This window comes from Callorhinchus milii, unplaced genomic scaffold (assembly GCF_018977255.1).
Source record: "Callorhinchus milii isolate IMCB2004 unplaced genomic scaffold, IMCB_Cmil_1.0 Scaffold3, whole genome shotgun sequence".
NCBI lineage: Eukaryota > Metazoa > Chordata > Chondrichthyes > Chimaeriformes > Callorhinchidae > Callorhinchus > Callorhinchus milii.
The window spans coordinates 29,251,191-29,275,466 of NW_024704744.1; the positions used below are offsets into that span (position 1 = coordinate 29,251,191).

General features: G+C 38.6%; 1 protein-coding gene across 1 annotated transcript in view; it reads left to right on the forward strand.

Moving 5' to 3' along the window:
* tnfrsf21 (tumor necrosis factor receptor superfamily, member 21) overlaps positions 1-20,596 on the forward strand; it is a 59,970-nt gene extending 39,374 nt beyond the window's left edge. Inside the window, exons 5-6 of the mRNA XM_042332783.1 lie at positions 17,882-18,128; positions 19,120-20,596. Of these exons, the coding sequence (XP_042188717.1) occupies positions 17,882-18,128; positions 19,120-19,349 (477 nt within the window). The 3' untranslated portion in view covers positions 19,350-20,596. The remainder of the gene's footprint in view (positions 1-17,881; positions 18,129-19,119) is intronic.
* Positions 20,597-24,276: the final 3,680 nt, after the last annotated feature.

Sequence of the window (24,276 nt, forward strand, 5' to 3'; positions counted from 1 at the left end):
TCCAACCCAAAAAAACAGGACTTCAGAATGTGCTATGAGATTATCTGTGACATTGGGGTTCACTGTACTATCAGTTGCTTGTTACATTATACAGGGAGATTAGTGGTATTTGCAAAGATAAGCACTGAAACTGATAAACTCAGGTATCTAATGAATTCTCCCACTCTCCTTTTGGATACATAAAGAAGCTCCTTTCTTAATTCCACTACAGTTGGGTCATGAAAGCATAGTTTGAAGAACAGAAAGGGTTTACTGTGTTTGATTAGATTAGCCTTTTTTAGGGTAGTAGCTTGCATTATTTAGCTCTGCAGATATCCATATTCAGAGCTTCTGTGGGAAAACAGAGGTCAGGGTGTTTACAGAGAGAACACAGTGTTGGATTTGTTTTTCCTGTGGTTTCAGATTTGGACTGCTGGAAGCCTGGGAACTTTTTTTGGGTTGTGTCATGGAAGAAGAGAAACATGTTGTAAGAAAGTTTTGCCCACAACCAAAAGTTCAGAACTATGAATGTTTGGAACCTTCAGCGTTTTTTGTTTTCTTTGCAGATTGAGGAAACTAAGAGCAAAATGGGTCACAACATTTTGACATTGAATCATTTTTATGCTGATGTGTTCTAAAATATAAACTTGCAGCGTTTTCCGAAATCGTAATTATGGAATAGTACAGCACAGAAGGAGACCATTCGGCCCATCATGCCTGTGCCGGCTCTTTGGATGAGCTACTCAATCAATCATTCTCACTCACCCGCTCTTTCCCCATATCCTTGCAAACATTTCCGCTTCAAGTACCTATTCAATTCCCTTTTGAAAGTTGTTATTGAATCTGGTTCCACCACCCTTTCAGGCAGTGCATTCCAGACCATATCAACTGTTTATATAAAAAACATTCTCATCTCCCCTCTGGTACTTTTGCCAATTATCTTGATTCCATGTCCCCTGGTTACTGACCCACCTGCCAGTGGAAACAGTTTCTCCCTATCTGCTCTATCAAAACCTCTCATAATTTTGAATACCGCTATTAAATCTTCCCATAACCTTCCAAAGAGAACAATTCCAGCTTCTCTTGTCTCTCGACAAAACTAAAATTACTCATCCCTTGTTCCATTCTGGTAAATTTCTTCTGCACCCTCTCCAAGGCTTTGATATCCTTCCCAAAGGATAGGTGGAGTCCTGTAGCTCAGTGGTTAGAGCGCTCGCCTTGCAAGCGAGTCACCTGGGTTCAATTCCAGGCAGGGCGAAACCTTGGGCAAGTTTCCTTACTGCACACGCCTAATAATAATCCCTCCAAAACAAAAAACAATAATATTTTGGTTATTTTCAATCCAAGACTGTTTGTGGGACACTGCTGTGTGCAATTGGCTGCCGCGTTTTGCCGACAAACATATGGCCAATTCACTTTACACTTTACACTGTGAAGCGCTTTGAGACGTTGAGAAGACGTGAAAAGCGCTATATCAAATGCAAGGATTATTATAGGATTGAACACAGTACTCCAGCTGAGGCCCAACCAGTAATGAGAGAGCACATGAATCATCATAGGTATCTTGCGGAGGAACTTGTTGAACAAAAACAATTACTTTAATCACTTTAACTGCTTTAGATGAAAATTGTTTAGGTAAGATGAAATATTTGAATACTCCCTTTCCATCTCTATTTTCCAATTTTACCAGTCTTTCAGTGTTTCATTATAGATTGGTTTGGACGAAGAAGGCCCTTTGGCCCATTTTATGTCGCCCTTCCAGATACCCATCCTATCGTCAATAATATCAAGCTGTTTTATAAATAAGTCCAGTGTTCTGGACTCTTCTTATGACCCTGTATCAGTTGTTAATTACCCTCAGAGTAAAGAAATATTTTCTGGTGTCTGTCCTGAAATTGGACTTTACAACTCTAAACCAATATCATCTTGTTCCACTGTCTTGGTATATCATAAAATATTGTTCTGGGTTTACTTTTCAATCCCAGAACAATACTTTTAATTACTTTTAATATTTCATATATCTTAGACTTCTTTTATTGAGACTGAAGAGTCATCGCTTATCCATTTGTTATTCATCGGTAATATTCCTCTACCACTGGGCATTATCCTCATTGCTTTCCTCTGCACTGCTGCTTGGGCAGGGCAGCCATTTTATGTTACGGCAACCGGAACTATGATTGGAGCACCATGTAGCTTGAGTCTGATGAAGTCTAAGGACTGAACTGATTTAGCAATATAGCCTAACAACTGTTTGTCTTCGCACTCCTGATTTCTGTACTCTCCTTGAATTAGGGTATCAATGGCTAACAAATGGCCAGAAGCTCATCCTTAGTCAAACAAATGGGTAAAATTCCTATTAGGTGTCTTCATTTTAATACAGTATTAATAGGGGGAAAATTAGCCTTGCTGCAGAGCAGAGTATCCGGTTGTTTGCAGTTTTTATAAGGAGCAAATAAATCTTGTAAGACTTGACTGATCTTCCATTTGTGCAAATTGTGTGCTCAGTGTCCTTGTGCAGCTTTATATATTGTTTATTTATTCTGTATGTTGGATAAAACTGTTTTGAGAGATTTTTACATGTTAACCAAAACATTTGCTTATTTAGCATCTTCCCAGACAATCTTGGCCCTAATGAGGTCAGCATCTTATTTGCCAGCTGTTTGTAGCATGCAATCTGAAGACAGGTTGTTTGCAGGAAGTAGACAAATGTCAAGGACTGAATCACATTTAATTGACAGACAATTGTTTAGAGCTTTCACCACCAGCCAAGGATGGTTTTGCATTTGAACCAAACTGCATATTGAAATAATTAATACTACCACACAAGAGCAGTTACATTTGAGACTGGATCCAGTGTACAAATGAGTGTGCAACACAGCATGTTAATCCCTATTCTTAATGGAATTAGCTATTGGAAAGTGTGCATGTGAATAGAATTCAGCTTGGCTATGATATCCACTGTAGGTCAAAATAGTCTTACTACCTGATGTTTGGATTACTGAGGAATTCGCTCCTAGATGAGGCACATGTGATTTGATAGCACATTTTCGAGTTGTATATATTACTATTAGTTATTGCCTTGGGGAGAGAAGGGGACAGATTATCTTTAGGTATATAGAATCTTAGAATGTTTACAGCAATGAAGGAGGCCATTCAGCCTCTCCTGTTTGGTGGTGCTAGTAATCTCCTTAAAGTCATCTACTTTAATCCCATTCCTTTATTTTTCCACACAAAAAGGCTCCTATAATGCTGCTGTTTTCTCCACCAACCTAGAGAAAGGACACGTGCGATTGTTTTATGTGCATATTGTGGGCTACTGTCTTCCCATGAATTATCATCAAGACTGCTAAATGGAGCAGCTTGAAATTAAAACATTAGGTCAATTGGCACCTGAAAGCAAAAACTCAAGTTAATGTTTAGTATGATAAATCGTATTTACATCTGAAAAAGTTAGGCTGGAAAACACCTTTTATAAGACAGGAGGCTTGTAGGACCAGTCACCAAAAAACTGGGAAAACTAAATTTCATATGAGCTAAATGCATCCAATGGTGGATAATGGTGAGAATGGATTGTGAAAGGGGTATTTACAGTAGTGATCTCCTCCCTATAAATCATTAGATGTGTGTAGCATTGGAATTTCAGGTTTCGCTTAGAAACATTACCGACACCCAGAAGATTGACGATAGTTTTCGTCACATTTAAATGTCAAATACAAGACATGTTACTTGCATTTGCCCAACAATGTAGAAAGTTGTTGATGGATGACACATTGGGCATTTGCTGACGTAAGTTACGTTCAGCATTTTAAAGTTCAAATTGAATAACTAAAGAATGTAGTCTTTCTAATCTATTTCTGTGAAATTTTACATAGCTCTGTTTTTTGTTCTGTTTCACTTGGGAGCTATCGTAACTCTGAGCCACACCAAAGTTTGGCCTGACATTCTGAGTAATATTGAAGGTCTCATTCTTCCAGTGAAACTTTACATCACTGTATCTGATTGGTGGTTCAATATTAGGAAAGGTTTTGCTAAGCTAAATAGTTAGAAACAATTTCAATTGTTTAATCAGTTGAATTATTATTATTAACTAGAGAAGATTGCCAAATGTCTTTACCGATATACATTTGGAGTTTAGAATTTATTTTACGTGGAGGATTATGTCATATCCTATCAAAATAAATTGAGGCGGAATCCACAATAGCTTTTAATAGAGAATTAGACAAATATTTGAATGTACAATTTATATTTATATATATATGTGAGATGGGTTCACTCATATTCTCTATGATTCACACATTTTTTTTGTAATCGGACCAAAACTTTTGATTGTGGTTAGTATAAAAAGATGAACAAAAATGTCAAGAATAACTATTGTAGAGGATTATCGTACGTACTGCAGGAACATGTCCCCAAAACCAGCAATACAATGTATGATTAAAGGAGATTGTACTTCACTCTGTAATAGGAACTATCTACATATTAAAAAGTTCAGCAAAGTCTGCTGCAGATTACATAAGAAAGCTTTGCAGCAAACATGGGAACTATTCCATGTAATTTTAATTACTATGAATAGGTGAGCAAGATGGGAGGAGCGTTTTACTTGAAATTGTTAAAAATGGCACCAGAAACTAATGCAATTCCCAACTCTTCTTTGGTTGGAAGCAGTGTTACCTTCCAAGAAAGCAAGGTTTATCAGTAACATTGCACAAGAGGAAAACATCAAAGATTCCCACCCACAAACCCAAACAGTAACTTTGGGACTTGGAACTCACAGACGAGGCTGACACTAGAATACAGGGCTGGGGACACTTGGATTATTGGAGGTTCTGTCCATTAAATGATTCATTACATCTTCATGTTCAAGTCTACATTAAATAATCCATGGCATATTTCAAAAAGAGAAGGGAGTTTCTCCCAATGCCCCGTCCAACAATTCTCCAGATAAAGTTGTTCATGCACTTCATGATTGTTTGTGGGTCACTGCTGTGCACATATTAGCTGCTTATATATATATTATATATGTATATACTGCACTTTACAGCATATGCTATGAGGTGCCTTGGGGCATCCTTCTGATGTGAAGGGTGCTACACCGAATGTAAAGATTGGTATTTAAAATTGATGCGCTGCTAACTTGCACTACCTGTGGAAAGATATCTAGTATTATTCCAACAATCCACTTAATCATCAATGTGCTTTTTACGGTAAACGCCATTACCAAAAACAGTGTTATTCCTCTGACTAGTGTTCTGTGCAGCACGAGTCTACATTGTGATATTCTGTTCGCTGCATTACTTATGATAAACCTATACAATAATTATTGTTGACATTTTTGTTCATCTTTTTATACTAACCACAATCAAAAGGCGATATATGTTTTGGTCTGATTACAAAAAAACAGGATTATAGAGAATTTGAGCGAACCCATCACACAACTTAACTGACCAACAATTAGTATTTCTAAATGTCTGAATAGTCGGGGAGAATCAAAATGTTTTAGTAGTTAATAAATCAAGTATCTTTCCATAACAGTCAGGGTGAAAGAATTAAATTTGTTTTGTGTAATATCCCTCCCTCTGTGATCTTTTTGTTCTGTGCTTATCCCTTACTGATACTGTTGCACAACTATAACCGACTTGTTAACCAGAACTGAAACAACATTGTGCAATTTCTTTATCAAAGAGCCTTTAATCTGTGGCTTTCTCTACCAGAGCTAATTTTGAGTTTAGCAAGATATCTAGTTTTTAATTTTCTGAAGATGTTATCCCAAAAGCAAGTGGAGTGTACAAGTTGTCTAAATAATGTACAGTAGCTCGAATTCAATAGAGGAATACTGGTAAACATCAAGATAATTTCAATAAGAAATAGACCATGTTGCACTAAAACTATTCTTTAGTTTCAGAAGTAATAAAATATTACAGAAAGCTACAAATATAGCAAAGGAATAATACCATCATTGAACAATGTTTTAAACATGAAATGCCATTTGATGAAATTAAAAATATTATCTTGAATTACTTTCTTAGAATTAAGTACAGTTGTTATTTGGAAGGCTCTGCTGGTTTTACTGGAGTTTAGACAAAGTTGATGAAGTTGGACCATTTGAACAGGTTTGTGGCTTAAAGATAGCAGGTTCTCAAGTGCCATCAGGTCCCTTACTTTAAATTTTGTAGAAATAAAAAATAGACAGATTCTGGTGATATCAATGCATCTGTTTCGATCCCATAGTCCCTCCGTCTCACGCTCTCTCGTGTCTGCTTCAAGACACATCTCAAGACCCTCCTCTTTGACTATGCCTTCCATCACCCTTCTACCCCTACCCTCCCCGCCCTCCACCCCTCCTGAACCCAACCACCAGCTCATGTTTGGATCCCTGACTGTCCAGCGCCTTGGGACGTCCTCCTGATGTGAAAGGCACTATACAAATGTAATTTTTTGTTGTTGTTTCCCTTTATAAAAGCTACTTAGTGTCTTGACATGGTGACTCAGCCATTTTGCTCAGCCCAATGACAATATGTTCGCCTGCAAAATAGGCACTACACTTTACAGAAAATCATTTGAAACACTGAGATGTCGTCAAGCTAAGGCTCTATATCAAATACAACGTATTACTTACTGTGAGAAGATGAATTAATCAGAGTAATCTGATTGCAGAATTAATTTTGAGTATATAAGCTTTGTTGAGCAGTTTTATTTAGCTGCTGCATGGAGTCACCATCCATGTACAGTGCAATGTCTCAATGTCTCCAGTTCCATTTGCTTTACCTCCAGCATTTTACACAGATCACACGTGATGCATCTGTAAATCCAAAAGACATTCATTATGTCGTCAGGTTAGTGCGTGACTGCTCTTTTTATGCTGATGCTGAATCCCTGCTTTCCAGTGCAATAGAACTTGGCTTTCAGTGAGAATTTTTCACCTTGAATAGATTTTTTGAAGAAAGGTTAATCCCTCTAGACAGAATTGTGTAACATAATAGAGAAAATAAAGCACATTCTGTTTTCACCATTGAGGTTTCTCTGAATTCACTAAGCAATATTCTATTGAACTTGCTTCAAAGCGTAAATGTGAACAATGCTATTTATTATATCATTTCAAGACAAACTATTATTGAATCTCAACTGTACATTTCCTGTGGGTGTAAGTGTCGTCAGTCAGTGCTCACTGACATTTGATTCACTGAGACTCAATGTAGCATTGTTTACAATGAATTCAATTCTCTGGTTGGCTTTTAAGATGCTGTTTTTTGAAAGGTGCCCAATAAATGAACCAGCCAGGAAGACATTCTTGTGGTTGAGTGAATTACCATGAATGTAAATTGCAAATTCATAATTGTTCTCTCTTGAATTTTAGGGATGTATTTTGAGAATTAAATGTTGCTGTTGGTTCTACCATATCAACTTGAAAACATGCATGATGGAAAAATAGTATTTTAACAACTTGTAGACATTTCAAATCCTTTATGTCTACCTTTGCATTGTACTAGGGTGGCCCAACTGGCAGCACACAGGACACATTCGTTCCAGGGATGATTTTATCTGGCCCGTAAACCATTTACAATTTTATTGTCCGACAAGCAAATCCAGGTAACACGCAGCTCCCAAGGCAATCAGGCGATGGTCACTTAGGGCTCAGGCTCTGCCCAGCAATGGGGTTGGCCAATCGAGAGAGAATATTACATGTGTCCCATGAACATTTCTCAAATTTGGCATCTGGCTCTCAGCAGCCAGAAGATTGGACCACCCTACCATATACAATAATAATAATAATAATAATATTATTTTTACAATGGAGCAATAACTTGATTCTCATGTTTCTAAGGATAAGAGTAGACATGAAACAAGTTTTGTAGTGCAATTTCCCCTATTCCTAAAATATTTGGTTCTGTCCTTCATTTCCCTCCACTGATGGCTCAGCTGATGTTGCTGTTAAACTGACCACTCAATGGGTAAGGACCATAACATGTTAAGGTTCACAGGACCAAAGGAGGTGCTCACTACCTCTTGACTGTTTTACACATCCACGCTTAATGCGACTTCCTTTTCTATGTAAACACGTCATCCAACTTGCTTGTTTGCATTTTAAAATGTCTTGAATCCATAAATTTACATCAGCTGCTTTCCCTTTATCAATTCTGCCATTTCTTCAATAAAAAATCTATTAAATTAGTCAAGCTTGACCTGCTCTTTAAACATCAGCTGATGCTGATTGTCCTGTGTTCACAAATGTCATTCCATATTATGACCTCCAGAAGATTACCTATAACTGAAGTAACACTAATTGTCAAATAATTTCCCAGCTTCTCCTTTTTTTCCTTTTGAACAGTGGTGTAACATTTGCTGCCCTCTAGTCCATTGGCCAATTCTCATTTGAAAGATTGTGGTCACTAGATCCACCATCTCTTCCCGATCTCCTTCAATAACGTGAGATGTACATATCATGTGGACTTGGTGAATTTTCTAAGTCCTATTACCTTTTTCTGTTCCTATTTGCTTTGTTATATTTGGCTCCAGTCGATTCTGTTTCACATTGTTACTTGGTACTCCTACTCCTATCCCGTGCTTTCATCTTTCTTTGTAAAACCAAAGCAAAGTGGTTGAACTATTCCTCACTATAAGGTTCACTTCTTCGGCTCTTAGAAGTCTCACCCTTTAACTTTTCTCTTTTTGTATTAATAAAAGCCTTTGCTTTCACTTCTGTTTATTTTCACTGACTCATTTTATTCTCTTTTTATTCCAATTACCCTTTTAAATTCCCTGTAGACTTTGACTTTTTTTACTTTTGAGTTTGATATTCATGGTATACACATTTAAGTGTTCTGTGTCGCTGCCCCAAGCAAAAGGAGCTATATAAATACAAGTTGTTGTTATTGTAGATGTAAAAAATAATGTGACTAATCCCAAGTGTGCAAAACTAACTTTTATTGGTGTGTCTCCATGGTGCTTTATGTCCAGTCCACATAGCCAGGTAAATTACATGTCATAGTGAAACTAAACTGTGTACCATTCTAGGAACTAATAGTGTATAACTATGAGATCCTCGAATGGAATGTAGTTAATGCATTCCCATAATAGATTAGACATTAATCTCAAACATGTTTTTGCTTTGTCTCCCAATATCGCTTTGCAAGTCATTGCATGATCATACTGTTCAGACATTCAGGTAGCATTTCCATTTCTTACAGTAAAATATAAATTGAAAAATTACTTGGGCATGTTCCAATGCTTGTCAAGTTCTTCATTGATTTTTCATCAATGCTTTGAACTCCATGGCCGAGCTTTCACTGTAACAATACATTACCATGTACTGTACACACATCAAAAAGTAATGAAACTAAAGATGTACAATGTACAGTTTACACACTGATTTTTTTCCTCCAGATGTTTTCTCCTCTTCCTTAATGTATCTGACTCCTGGGATGCAATTCCAAGGTTATCTTACTTTATTCACATGTGAGCCTTGATCATTATTGTTGCCAGGCTGTTGTACCTCCCGAGGGCTTCACAGCCAAGCCTGGTCTTTCCTCTCCCGACATTCATACTTGTGCTGGGTTTGGATAGTGATGAGGAGCATGAGCCCTGACTGACTCTTTCCCTCTCCCAAAACCAAAGAACATTGCAGCATCCTTGCTTGGACTAGCATTAGACCAAGATTTGAACCTGCAACATTCCAGTTGCATATTACTCGGAGCTTATTGGCTGTTTCCTGTACCTAACCACCACTGGGAGAACCTGCACATTTTATGTTATTTTTAAGGACAGTTTCTCCAGACAACCTAAAATTGGCAAAAAAAAATCAGCACAGCAGCTGCATCAATCAGGGCTGGAACTCAATACTCTGTGACCATCTGGTTGTGAATCCATGATTATAAGTACTAAGCTTTTAGTCTACTTATCAAACAAAAACAAAAGGCTTTACACCTTCTGAAAGTGAATCATCTGCTGGCTGATCCTCACTGGAAATTTGATCACAGGCTTCAATAGCTGGTTTTCTCAACATTTTTCTTAAGTCCACTGAAAGGAATCTGCTATGCTTCACTATGTTTTGCCCACAAATATACAGTCAATTCACTTTAGAATACATTCTGTGAAGCATTTTGAGACGTCTAGAAGACGTGAAAAATGCTATATCAAATGCAAATATTATTATCATTATCACCTGTACTTTGTGAAGTGTAGCTCTACTGTAAATAACACATGAATCCTGAATTTACTTTAACTGGTATTTTTTCTTTTGGTAATCTAACTCTCATAGTAAACATGTCATTCCTGAACCCAGTTCTTTTGAGTGGCACTAACACTCAATTCAGGAAATAGAAGTAGTTAAATTGCTCAGCAAGTGACCATAAACTCAGTAATATTCAATCTGATATTATAATAATAATAATCCTTGCATTTGATATTGCACCTTATCGCGTATCTTCGCGACATCACAAAGTGCTTCAAAGCGAATATATTGTAAAGTGAATTGATTGTATATTTTGTGGGCGAAATGTGGCAGCCAATTACGCACAGTATTATCCCACAAACAGTTGTGGATTGAGTGCCTAAATTATTATTATTTTTGAAGAAATTATTACCCCCAGAAAAGTGATTGGCCAATCGACTAGTAACCAGGCTCCTACTTACTGTTATGTAAACAGGCATGTGGAGTAAGAAAACTTACCCGTCATTTCACCCTGCTGGGAATCGAACCCAGGTCTCTCGCTTGTGAGGCGAGTGCTCTAACATCTGAGCTACTCCACACATTAGAAACTATGTGAGCTTGATATTCTGAAATATAACTTTAGATCAGCACATTTCAAAGGGTTAAGGGCTGATCTTAGCAAGCTAGGGTTAAATTTGTATTGGTTGTGAACATTAATACTCCAGTTTATTAGCTCTTGGCATACCTTTTCTGCCAGGAACCTGTTCTATGAGTTAGTTAGGTCTTAGCAAGATAATTTGACATCTTTAAACATTCTGCAAAGCATGCAGACGTAAACAGCTAAGTATAAACTACAATGTTCTTTTAAGAAAAAAAATCGTGATGGAAAGGAACATGTAAAACTAGTAGGGAAAAACAAAAGGTGACCTTTGGGTTTGAGATAAAATGACGCATTTGCAGTTAGGCTGGGATGACCGGAATGAAAATGTAGTAACAATGATAATTCTTGCATTTGTTATAGCACCTCATCACATTGGTGAGATGTCTCAAATCACTTTACAAAAATACACTGTAACATGAATTGATTGTATATTATGGAAGAAACGCATTTGCTTCACAGTTAATCAGCACCTTGTGTGTTTCACTGCTCGGTGAATATACTCTGTTCTGCGAAGGACAAGGAAGCATTCTTCTTCTGTACTCTTCCAAATTTCATCATAAAACCTGCTGAACAGCTGTTGAAAGTTCCTGTCCCCGACAACTGTCCTCGAGACTTCAATTAGAGATGCAGAATTCTGCGCACCCCAACTCTTAAGACTCAGTTCTCAAATTTAGGAGCTAGACTTGTAATTGTATTATATATTTAGCAGCTAAAGTAAAAAAAATTGGGACCTTGGTCTTGACCTCTCATCCGAAGCACAGAACTTCCAACAATGCAGCAGATCCTCGCACTGCATTGGAATGTCAGCTTAGACTATATGAGTTCCAGGTCCCAAAATGGTGCTTGAACCCACATCCTGATACTGAAGCGAGAGTGCTACCAACCAAGCCAGAGTCCTGTAGCTCAGTGGTTAGAGCACTCGCTTTGCAAGTGAGAGATCTGAGTTCAATTCCAGGCAGAGCGAAACCTTGGGCAAGTTTCCTTACTCCACACGCCTAATAATAATCCCTCCAAAAACCCAAAAAACAATAATTAAATTGGTCATTTTCAATCTACGACTGTTTGTGGGACATTGCTGTGCGCAATTGGCTGCCGCGTTCGCCCACAAATATACAGTCAATTCACTTTACAGTGTGTTCTGTGAAGCGCTTTGGGACATCCTCCCGACATGAAAAGCGCTATATCAAATGCAAGGATTATTATTATTATTAACACATTAATAAAACGTTGTAACAAAATTACATTTATGGAGCGCCTTTCACGTCAGGAGGATGACCCAAGGCGCTGGACAGTCATGGGTCAGGATCTGAGCATAGGGGAGGGATGGGGTAGGGGTGAGGGAAGGCAGAGAGATGGGAGGGCGACTGAAGGCACAATTGAAGAGGAGGGTCTTGAGACCAGCCTTGAAGGAGGTAAGAAAGGAAGCGAGGCGAAGGGACTATGAGATGGAGTTCCAGAGTGTGGGGGCAGAGAGGCTTAAAGCCCGGCCACCGATGGTACGGCGGGTCGGATGGGAGACATGGAGCAGGCTGGAGCGCGCTGAACAGAGTCAGCAGGTCAGAGAGGTAGGAGGGGGCCTTGAAAGTGAGGACGAGGATCTTGAATTCGATCCTCTTGAGACAAAATATAATGACAAGGGAAGAAGTTAAATCTATAAGGCACCCAAATAGTTGAAAGAGAGGACATAGTAAATATATTAAATGACTACATCTTGAGGTTTTTACTTGCAGTCCACCAGGCATAAACTGTCCAACATCGAACAAGAATCAAATAAGTTATGGGACTTAGTGAGGCAGAGGTACTAGCACGGCTCAATAAACCCCGGAAGTTGGATAAATTATGCTCCAGTATACATAGTATGTACTTTAGAAACCTCTTCCTAATTATCATTTTGATATCCTGGAAACACAAGAGAAAATTAAATGGAAAGGCCCTTGTGGCTGCAGGTATAAATTGGTAGTAAACAAATTCTATCTATGATAATCTTTCAGTAGGTCTTTCCCACTACCATCTCTATTTTTTCTCAGTGAACAACTTAAGATCCCCTTACAAATACACTCACAACACATCACAGTTAAATACTGTGAAGTGCTTTGAGATGCCTCAATGATGTGATAAGACACTACATCAAATGCAAAGATTATTATCTCTCAAGAATACATAATGCCCTTTGTTCTTGTTCTGATATAGAAGCTTTCCTATTTTAATACTGTACATTTTCATTTTTTTTACTCTTTTGGATGGAGATTTCTACATTGTGTATTGATGTATGATGCTACGGGTGCTTTTACGACCTCAGCCGAGTACGATAGTCATTCTTAATAATGAAGCCGGGCAGAGTTTCGACCTTATCATCCTCCCTCCGAAATCAATTGTTTTCACTGTTTAATTGAAGACATCAAAATCCAAGTTTGAAGTTTTAACATTGCCTGCTGACCTTATTATGCATTTGGCTGCGGGTAAAAATTGTGATTTTGCTTAGCACTGCATCGGCCAAGTGAATCTGGTGGGAAGTTGAAACATTGTTACGCGGTTCACTATTTCTTTAGGGCAGTTGTCCAATCCCTTTATTGAAGTGTCCCCTCGTGTGAGAAACTGTTGCAATAAATATATTTGTTCATATATAGCTCACAATTGGAATGACACTGAACTATTTGAAGTAACTAGGTAGCCTAAGTGGGATAATCATGAGGATTGTGGCCTGGGCGGCCAGTTGCACAGCAGTAGGTCTTCACTTTGAAATATCACTTTCACATTTGTCATGTTGTTCTTTAAAGAGGTTTGCGTGCTTCAAAGGTTATGGAGGGGAGCAATGTGCGGTATCACACAAAGCAATTCGTATTTTATCTTAAAGCTGTTAAAAATTTAGAAGCCATTTTTGAGGCGTGTTGAATCATTTCATCGGGTTACATATGTAAGGTTTGAGAATGCTTCATTGATTTAGTGTTCAATTTAACTTCTTGTGAACAAGTGGCAAAATGTAATTCATGTAAAAGATCAAATTGCTACAATTATTGGCAAGTCTATAACATCCATCACAACTCCTTAAGCCTTCTGGCATGCTGCCCGCGTGAAGGGCGCTATATACGTGCAAGTTGTTGTGGTAACCATTTCTGCCCTTTTCGGTCACAATGAGTTGCCATCAGACTTGAGGTGTGAAACCCTTCCGACACTTCAAATGTTTGTTTTTTTGTTTGCCAATTTTCTTCACTTCTCCTGAAAGTGCTGAGTCATGAGAGTTCACATGACCTATCTGGTGTCCTGATAGTGTCTGATGGTGCCTGAGCCTGATGTCTTCTGAGAGCTGTGCACATAAATTACAGTAAGTTTATATAGTGCCCTTTATGCAGCGTATCATCTTTATGTGCTGAACAATGGTGGAGTTTGATGCTGAGCGGGGGAGAACCCTTCCTGGTATCCAGCTCAGCTTGGCTAACACAGGAGACAGGAATTGGGCTATGAACTTGTGCTCAGCAGCGTTGAGTGCCACACTGAGGAGGGCTTTTATGTGCTGGGCCATCAGTGTTGCCTTCAATGACGTTCTTCCATCAAGCATCAGATAACTAATCAATCCACCCACATGCACAATTGAATAGCAAATCTGATTCAGAATTTGTTTTTAGCTCAAATGAGAATTGATAGCCTAATATTGAATTTATCTTGCTGTTCTTCCTTTTCTAGTATTTCCATTTTATGATTCTCTGATCTTTGGCAAGCTGAATAACTCTTTATGCACATCAGCAAATTAAGTTTGAGACTATTTAACTTTCCACTTAGTTCTGATGGTTTTAGCATTAGTTTAAAGGCCAGCTGTTGTTTATGATAGCTACTTGACTTTTTATGTAGTTTATTTTGTGCTGACCAGATGCCTTTTGCATTTTATATTGACAACCAGACTGCAGCTGTGATAGTTATTTTGAGTCCGTTATGTAGTGATTCCACGCCAAATTCATCATCACAGCACACGTCTATATATACAAACATAGATTCTGTTCCAATTTCTCCCAACATTCCCTTTTCAACATTTTGCATTTGTTTCATTTGAAAAGTACTTTACTGTTTATGTGAATGAAGTGCTAATGTTGATGAGCTTTTCCACTAATAAATTGTGTATAGTTTCATGTTGTATAAATGGCCCCTCCCATATGCTATAAGCTTCATTTGGTGCTTAATAAATATAACCTACCTATTTAGTGGTAAAAAATTGACATAACAAAGCACAGTGGCCAAGCAAAGGCTGGGAATGTTAAAGTATACAGCTGCACATTGACTAATTCAGCGCAGTTTAGAAATTTGAAACAAACTGAATATAATGTAAACTTAATACAGTATTGTATTCTTTACAATTCTTTTCACAAAAGAATGTGATGCCCAAGATCAGATAACCAAAATTGCAGAGATAGAGCTTAACACGTTTTAAAAGGGATATAGGGGAAGTTATAGTCTTCAGCGATATGGTGAACAAGCAGAGCAATGCAATTACAAATATAAAGAGTTGTCATGCCCTAATAAATGATTCAACAGGCTTGATTTGCCATATAGTCTACTCCGGTTCCTGCTTTTTGAGTACAATTGTTGTCATTGTCTGTATGGTTCACTGTTGCATGATTTTTAAAAAAAGACCCTTTTTTTCAAAATGGATCTGGGCTGGAAATTTCTGATCCTACAGTGCTGTAAATACTAAATTGCTGATGTTGTAGTTCATGAGTGAGAATCCAATGGATGAAGCTTTAATTCTTGTGAAGAAATCATGGCACTTTGTCAAGCTTTGATAAATCATTGTCAACTTGTCGAGCATGGTGATACAAACATGCTTTGGAGTAGGGGAAATCACGCTTAAACTAATAGCATATCAACTGAGTTCATCTCAACTTAATTCTGCCACCTTCACCACCAGAGATAGTCCAGTAATATTTGATGCTTGGCATAGTATTTTATTTAGGTCAAGATTCATTCTCCAAATACTAGTTTATAAGAAAGCATTCTTTGTTAGCCAAAGTCATGATGGGCTGAATGGCATTTTTTTTGTACAACTCTGAGAATTCTACCCTATGTGTTGTACAAAGGTCTTAATCAATTAATCACCTTCGGGGGAGACAAGCGGGTTCCCCTTTAAACTGAGTAGTCCAGCAGAGTGTGAGTTAGTTGTGAGATAAGGACGGAGGCAGGCAGTGTGACTGAGGTGGAAAAAAGTGTTTTTGTTGGGTAGAAAGGAAAGCTGTGGATTGAACCTGACACCTAAGTTGCGCACAGGTTCGGTGAGTCTAGAGGAAGAGCCCACAAAGGTTGAGGAATTCAGACCCGCAGGAGAGAAAACGTTGACTGGAGCCAAACAGGTATGGCTTCCGTTTGCTGACATCTAGGTCCTGATGTCCGTCAAACAAGCTGACAGGGCATCAGTGGACTGGGAGTTGCAGCAGGAAGAGAAGTAGATTTGGGTGTCTTCCGCATACATGTGGAAGTTGACCCCATGTCTGTGGATTACATCGCCGAGAGGGAACCTGTAAAATACATATGTTCAACACTGTCTAGCGCCTTGGGACGTCCTCAAGATGTGAAAGGCGCTGCACAAATGTAATTTGTTGTTGGTGGTGATGGTTTGGACACTCCTAAGTCAGTGAATAAGTGGAGGAACAAGCACTGTGTTGGAAGATGCTGCAGTCTGGTCTTAACAGGGATAGTTTTTTTTCTGGGCAAAGATGCATCACGTATTTAGTTTTTTTTAGTTTGTGACAAAATCTGCACAGTGATTTTTAGGTCTTGTATTCATATAAAGTTTCAGAAAGAATCAACTGTCTCAAAGTCACCCTGATAGTTGCCAAAAGAATTTTAAAGAAATGGAAAATTGTATCTGAAAGCGTGGAGCCTTGAGCAAACCTCATGCATCAAGTAGTGCTGAACTGCTTGAACATCTACAATCAAGGGACAGAGTTGCGGCAAATATTGCTGTCCGAGAGATCACCACAGTCTGACAAGTGTGAAGCTTTGTCACTGGCATTTTGTAAGATTTGCTGTTGAAACATGAAGATGGAGCAGTTCTGATTACAGATTAAAGTTATGCATATTTGTGATTTGAGCACAAATGCATTACGTTGGAAAAAAGTGTTTGGGAACCATAAGATCCAAGCTCACATTAAAATGAGGGATGATGGTGAGTTGATTGCACATGTGCACCGTTGACTAACTCTCTTCCTGCACTGGATGGTTCCCAACTAAAGAAAACAGTGAACGAATTCCAGTTTATTAGATCACCCACAATCTCCCTTCACGCTTGTGGTGCAAAGCAGGAATTGATGTGGGTGTGTTTTTTTTACTTGGTTAAATGTATTATGATTCATTTTATTTACACCGTTTAGGGTGTGAATATTTCAAGAGCTTCCTGAATCACCTTTTCACGTGTGAATTCCTAGCTTCCCAAGCTATGGCTTCTTAACTTAGGCTTCTAATTCCAGCTATTGAAAGCTGAAATACTGTAGCTCAGTGGTTAGAGCCTTGCAAACAAGAGACCTGGGTTTGATTCCCAGGCAGGACGAAACGTTGGGCAAGTTTGCTTACTCCACATGCCTCTGTTTACCTAGCAGTAAGTAGGAACCCAATAGTTAGTCAATCGGTGGATCGCTTTTCTGGGGGTAATGATTCCTTTTTTTAAAAAATAAATCGATCACTCGATCCACAACTGTTCCTTCAATGCTAAGATGTTCTTACTACAAGATGTCCTTACTATAAGACAGACACCGAGAGAAACTCTAACCAATGATCTAGCCAATCTGCCTCATTGTATTTTATTCACAACATTGTATTTCAATGAAGAGTATTAAGGTTTGGTCTCCAGCAAAGGGAATATTTATTGCATTGGAGCAGAAACATAACTGATGCAAATGCCCTAATTGTGATGTGTATGAATTAGCCATTTTCCTTTAGGATATTATGTTTAAAGCTTCTCTGATTTGTAAGCTGTAAGTATTCTCTAACTATTGAAAGAATATGGGTTTCCGATATAGACGTGTATTGACATTTGGAATCATTTTATTTCTGAGTAATTGTATTCTGTAGAAGAATATTGTGAATCTGAAAATGTTGTCTTTTATTTCCAGCTGGATATTGAGAAGCTCATCCCTATTCTTACCAGCAAAAATGGCCTCACTCCAAAGCTTGCTATTTCTGCCACCGCTGTCAATACCACCATCATCGCCGGCACCACCACCACAACGGTTGAGCCATCTTCATCTGAGAAGACAAAAGTGTTTTTTGTTGATGAATCGGAGCCCCTTCTGCGCTGCGACTCGACTTCAAGCACTTCGTCTTCAGTTCTCAGCAGAACTGGGTCCTTCATTTCCAAAGGTTAAAAAGCAGACTTTTTTTTACCTTTTATTAGCTTAGCACATTCCTTGGTTATAGTTTAAATTAATTTGCTTAATATGAACAATCAAAACAGTTTGAAGGTTCCAGGTTCGGGATTGTAAAACTGGTACCCACTGGATCATGTTTCTGATAATTTCAGCTTTTGTTAAATTGCATTTTTTGATTTTTACTTTTAATTATAATTTTCTCCCCAAACCATATTGTTCTTCCTTCTAGCAGAATATGGCTCTACAGACAAGACACCTACTAATGTGTCTTCCGAAAGTTCAGTTTTACAGTACGCCCCTCACCAGTGAATGTCAGCAATTTGTTGATTTTAAAAGGTGATGGGGTATACTGAGCTGAATGCTCTCCTCACCAACTTCCACAAGTAATTATGTTACCAAGTCTCAATGGGCAGCAATTGACGTACTTCTTACATTTCTCAATGCTGAAACTATTGTTCGCCCACAAAACAGTCACTACACTAGAGCGTATACTATGAAACGCTTTAAAACGTCACCCTGACCTGAAAGGCATTATATGAGATGTAAAGATTATTATTAATGACAAAAGTGAAGTCCATAGTGAAATAAAAGCTGCCACCAAGCACACCCCATTCTTCGGATGAGACTTTAAACCCATCTGCCCGATCAGGTGGATGTTAAAGATCCCATGTTACTGTTCAAAAAAAGAACAGAGCTTCTCCCATGACTTCACCAACAATCCCCCAAAAGAAAATTGGCCAGTCATTCCATGGCTATTTGTGGAACCTTGCTGTACGCAAACTAGCTGCCATGTTTTGCTCACAAAATACACGGTCACTCCACTTTACACCTGTGGAAGGCTTTCATATGTATCAATTATGTGATAAGGAGCTATATCAAATACAAGGATTATTGTTTGAAGTGTTCCACATCAGAACATTTTTTAAAAATCAGATAGTGTATCACTTAACAATACTAACACATTTTCTTGCTTTCAACTGCAGAGAAGAAAGACACCATTTTACGGCAGGTACGCTTGGATCCTTGTGATCTGCAGCCCGTGTTTGACGACATGCTTCATATTCTTAACCAGGAAGAGTTGGGAGTGATTGAAGAGATTCCCCATGCAGAAGACAAACTGGACAAGCTCTTCGAGATTGCAGGAGGGAAGAGCCAGGAAGCCAGCCAGAAACTCCTGGACTCTGTCTATAGCCACTTACCTGACCTCCTTTAATCTATTGCAGCATTGTTGTGTGTGAGTTTATCCTACTAACCAATGGTACTGATGGCTGAACAGTGCTAGTAACTTAATTTAAAATAAAGCTTGAAAACTTGCTCAGGCTCTGTTGGGAAATGGTATCTTTATCTGCCCAGTTAAAAGTTGTTATATTCTTGAGTCATCGTTCACTTTGTGCTCTTGAATTGGACACTTACTTCCACTGATAAAAAGCATGGCATCCACCCAGCATGTAGAGGCCAATTTGCTCTTCCTTTCTTTTTTTCTCTTTTGTTAACTTGTATCATTCCTAAGCAAACTGTGTGCAATTTTTATATTCCATTTACTGTATTTAACTGACTGGAGTACTCGTGCACTAACTCTTAAGCAATTCCTAAAGCAAGTTAGGAATAGTGATGTCTTCTATAGAGTCTGCTTTGATTTTTACTTTTTTTTAATTGTGCTGAAGTGCTGGTTGCTAAATGTTAATTTTTTTTTGCTGCTTTTTAATGGAACAGTCATTTTTCACTTTATTTAACAGTGCTACTGATTTTTAATTACTGAGTAATGTTTTTTTTCCCTGTTGAAAAGCAACCACAGAAAGTTCTGGTTCATTAATTGTATCAAAGCGCGGCAGAGCTTTGATATTTATATTGAGCTGGGCTGGTGTACTTGTTAACTTTTACATGTATTATCCACAGCTGCCTAAAATAGGGGATGGAGTGCAGAATACCGTCCTAGAACTGCTGTCAGATGCTATAAATTATTGCAAGAACTTTTTGTCAAACTGTTGTATTTGGTTGAAGGCAGTTTGAGGAAAAATACCTGTTACGTTTCTTTTATCCATGGTATCTTTACGAAAGTAATATCTTGACTGCATTTCCTTCACTGGTCGAGTTGATATAGCTGGTTATATATCAAGCAAAACTGGTGCTGGACTGCAGAACCTTTAACGACTCTGGTAATACTATTATTACCCAACTACTTGTTTCATGTGGAAGAAAACAAACAAAAAAATTGTTTATTTTTAACAATTTGCCCAGCAAAGACGGGAAAAGGATGTGCTTGTTTTGATATTTTTTTTTAACAATTTAGGACAAGTCTGTTACTGGTGCAGGATGACACTAATTTATTCAGGGTACAAATAATTGAGTCTATTACTTTTACCTTTTAAGATTGTACTGCATTTAACTCCTCAGTGTATTATCAGATGTAAACTATTAACACAGTACATCCCAATTAAAGTTCAAACTGCTTTTTCATTACTACTTTTGTACGAGTGTTTATTTGTGAACAAAAGGTTCCAGGCTGTGGTTTTACTCTTGAGCTCTTGATGCCACATGGTCACTTAAAAAATTGAACGTTTTGGTTTTGTAAAATTAACACTAGGGAAGGAAAGTACCTAACATAGAGGGGAGAGCAGAGGGATCTTGGAACATAGATACTCAGATGGTTAAATATGGTGGTTTAAGTAGAAATTATAATAATAATGCTTGCATTTGATATAGTACCTTATCACGTCTTTGAGACGTCTCAAAGTGGTTCATAGATTATACTGTGAATTGACTGTATATTTTGTGGGTGAAATACGGCAGCCAATTGCACACATCAGTGTCCTACAAACAGTTGTGGATTTAGTGACCAAACAATGGAATTCCACCACCTTCTTGCCCGCAGGCAGTATGTGGCTGTGCAATACGAATGAAAACTAATACAAAATAAGAAGGTAACCAGGAACATAAAGTAATAATAAACTGATATTTGATATATCATCTTATATTGAAACAGCTCAGAAAGGTCAAAGGATGTACAGTAAAGTGTAGTGACTGCTTATTTAGTAGGTGAACATGGCAGTCAATTTGCACACAGCAATAACCCAAAAATAGCCATGAACATTGATACAGTTCCTCTTGAAAGGCTGGTACTGAAAATAAAGAAAGCAGGAAATGCAAAGTTTTTCGCCTCTTGATGTGTTCTGATTGACAATAAATTGAAGCTATCGCAACAGTGCTCGGTATCAGTGAATAAGGTAAACCAGATGCTGGATTGTATTGAAAGGGCAATATTGAGCCAAAATAGTGGGGTAATCCTGCCACTTTATAAATCACTAGTATGACCGCACTTGGAATACTGAAGATAAAAATATAAGAAGGATATTGCAGAGATTGAGAGGATACAAAGGAGGGACTGAACTATTGGTAAACTGGGCCAGTTCACGTTGGAGAAGAGAAGGTTGGCGGGATGATATGGTCTTTACAACAACAACAACAACAACAAGATTCCATTTATAAAGCGCCTTTCACGTCAGGAGGACGTCCCAAGGCGCTGCACAGTTGGGTCATGACCTGAGCAGGGGGGAAATGGTCAGGGTGAGGGGAGGGGAGGGAGCGAGGAGGGGGGAAATGGTCAGGGTGAGGGGAGGGATGGGAGGGAGCGAGAAGGGGGAAGAGAGTCGAGAATTTTGAAGGGACTAGGTAATATAGCCCATGACGAGCTATTTTAATTGTACTGAACAATAGAACCAGAGGACATGGCCTGCAATTGAAGAGGGGTTAATTCAGAACAAATATGCAGAAATACTACTTCAGGGAGCGAGTAGTAAAAAAACAGGCTCTTCGGGAGATGGTGGAAGCAGAAAATGTGGTTTGTTTCAAGAACAAATTAGATCGATTTCTGCTAGAAAATAATATCTCGGGATACAGTATATAGTTTGGGACATAACATGTCAAGTGACTGCCAGGATGGTGGAAGGCGAACAAGATGGACTTTGGTCTTTCCCCTAACAAGTGAAAGACCAACGTCTCTAAGTGAATGACCAATTTTATCCAGGGAAATTGTTGGCCAGGACACCAGGGGAAACTCCCTATTCTTTTTGGGATCTTCAATATTGTCCATAATAATAATAGTGTGTTGCAGTGGTTAGCGCACTCACCTCGCAAGCAAGCGAGAGGACCTGGTTTTGATTCCCGGGCAGGGTGAAACCTTAGGCAAGTTTCCTTACTCCACACACACACACTTTGCGGGCAGTGCGAAATGTGGGGCAAGTTTCCTTACTCCACATGCCTCTGTTTACCTAACAGAAAGTAGGAACCCGGTTGCTAGGCGATTAGCAGATCCCTTTTCCAGAGGTAATAATTCTTCCAAAAAATATGGTCACCTAATCCATGACTGTTTGTGGGGCGCTTCTGTGTGCAATTGGTTGCTGCGTTTCGCCCACAAAGCACAGTCTCTACACTTTACAGTATATTCTGTGAAACACTTGGAGACATCTCAATGATGTGATAAGGGCTATGTCAAATGCAAGCATTGTTATTTACACTGGTCTGTAAATCAGTAATCTGAGGGTACAGATGATAAGAATATCACAAGAAAGTTCCTGTGAAATCTACCTACCCTTAATACTAACTCACCTGATATCCAGAGAAACATTTTGCTTTAAATGTTCCACCCTCCTTCCAATAAATCAGCAAATCTACAGGTTACTCATTCATCCTTAAGTTTACATTGTTTACCCTTCACAGGCCATAACCGTGTTTCCGGCAGTGCAAAAGATTTAATGTGGAGTGTAGAACAACTTTGAAACCGTGACTTTTCTTCCTGTGCTTATAATTTTGGTCAAATAGCCTACTGGCATGTAAATCATCTACATATATCTCAGCGCTTCAAAAATATATCATATGTATCATACTTCTTATTTCAATAAGAAATAGTTCAACTCCTTTGAAGGCAACGAACACAATATTAAAAATGCCCAGCATGTAATTTACACCAATTTAAATGATTTGTTTCAATTTTTACTTTTTTTTTGATCAGCCAGGTGTCGACACATGCGAAATCCCATCACCGTGCTTAAGAATTGCCAAACCACACTAGGTTCCCTGCATCCCACCTGCACATGGAAATTCCAGAGATAGATTGTTGGAATGGAATGCACACTCTCTCCCTGGAGGATATTATAATAAAAATCCTTGCATTTGAAATAGCGCCTTATTACCTAAATCCAGAAAGTATTAGGCGCAGGTTGGCAACCGCCAAGGCTTGGGGAACCCAGAGTGCGTGTTGGGATACTGCTGGGGTCTAAACTAGCTAAAACCTCATTGCCATTGAAAGCACTATCAAATTTTTATTCAAGTGCCCTGCAGATGTATTTAATTAGCTTTGTTGAAATCCATTTTTTATTGACTGGTTACTTCGTGGAGTCCTGTAGCTCAGTGGTTAGAGCACTCGCTTTGCAAGTGAGAGACCTGAGTTCAATTCCAGGCAGGGCGAAACCTTGGGCAAGTTTCCTTACTCCACACAGAGCCTAATAATAATCCCTCCAAAACAAAACAATAATAAATTGGTCACTTTCAATCTATGACTGTTTGTGGGACATTGCTGTGCGCAATTTGCTGCCGCGTTCGCCCACAAATATACAGTCAATTCACTTTACAGTGTGTTCTGTGAAGCGCTTTGGGACGTCCTCCCGACGTGAAAAGCACTATATCAAATGCAAGGATTATTATTATTATTATTTAGTGAATGGGATGTGGTTCCACTTTATTTTATCACGGAGTGGCTCATTTTTATCTACACAAAAACAAGTCTCGCATTCCCAGACCATCTCCTCAATTAGAGTAGATCTGTGAATGGGGTTGATCAACTTCACTATTGGCCACATGGCCAAGATTATCCACAACAGCTGAATAGAGGAAACTACAGTTATTCTGATAACTCCATACTAATCAACCCCCTCTCCTACTGACCATTCATAGCCAAAGGATACAATTGGGAAGGTCAGACACAGGATACTTGAGATTCACCACCTGGGACCTGCCTTTGAGAGGGCAGCCTAAAAAAAAATGCTTGCTGAACGTCACACTTTAATGTTTGATTTCTAAAGACTGATTTAAAAATGATATTGTTATGGGAGGGTCAAAGGGTGGGAATTTTGGAAGGTTGTGAT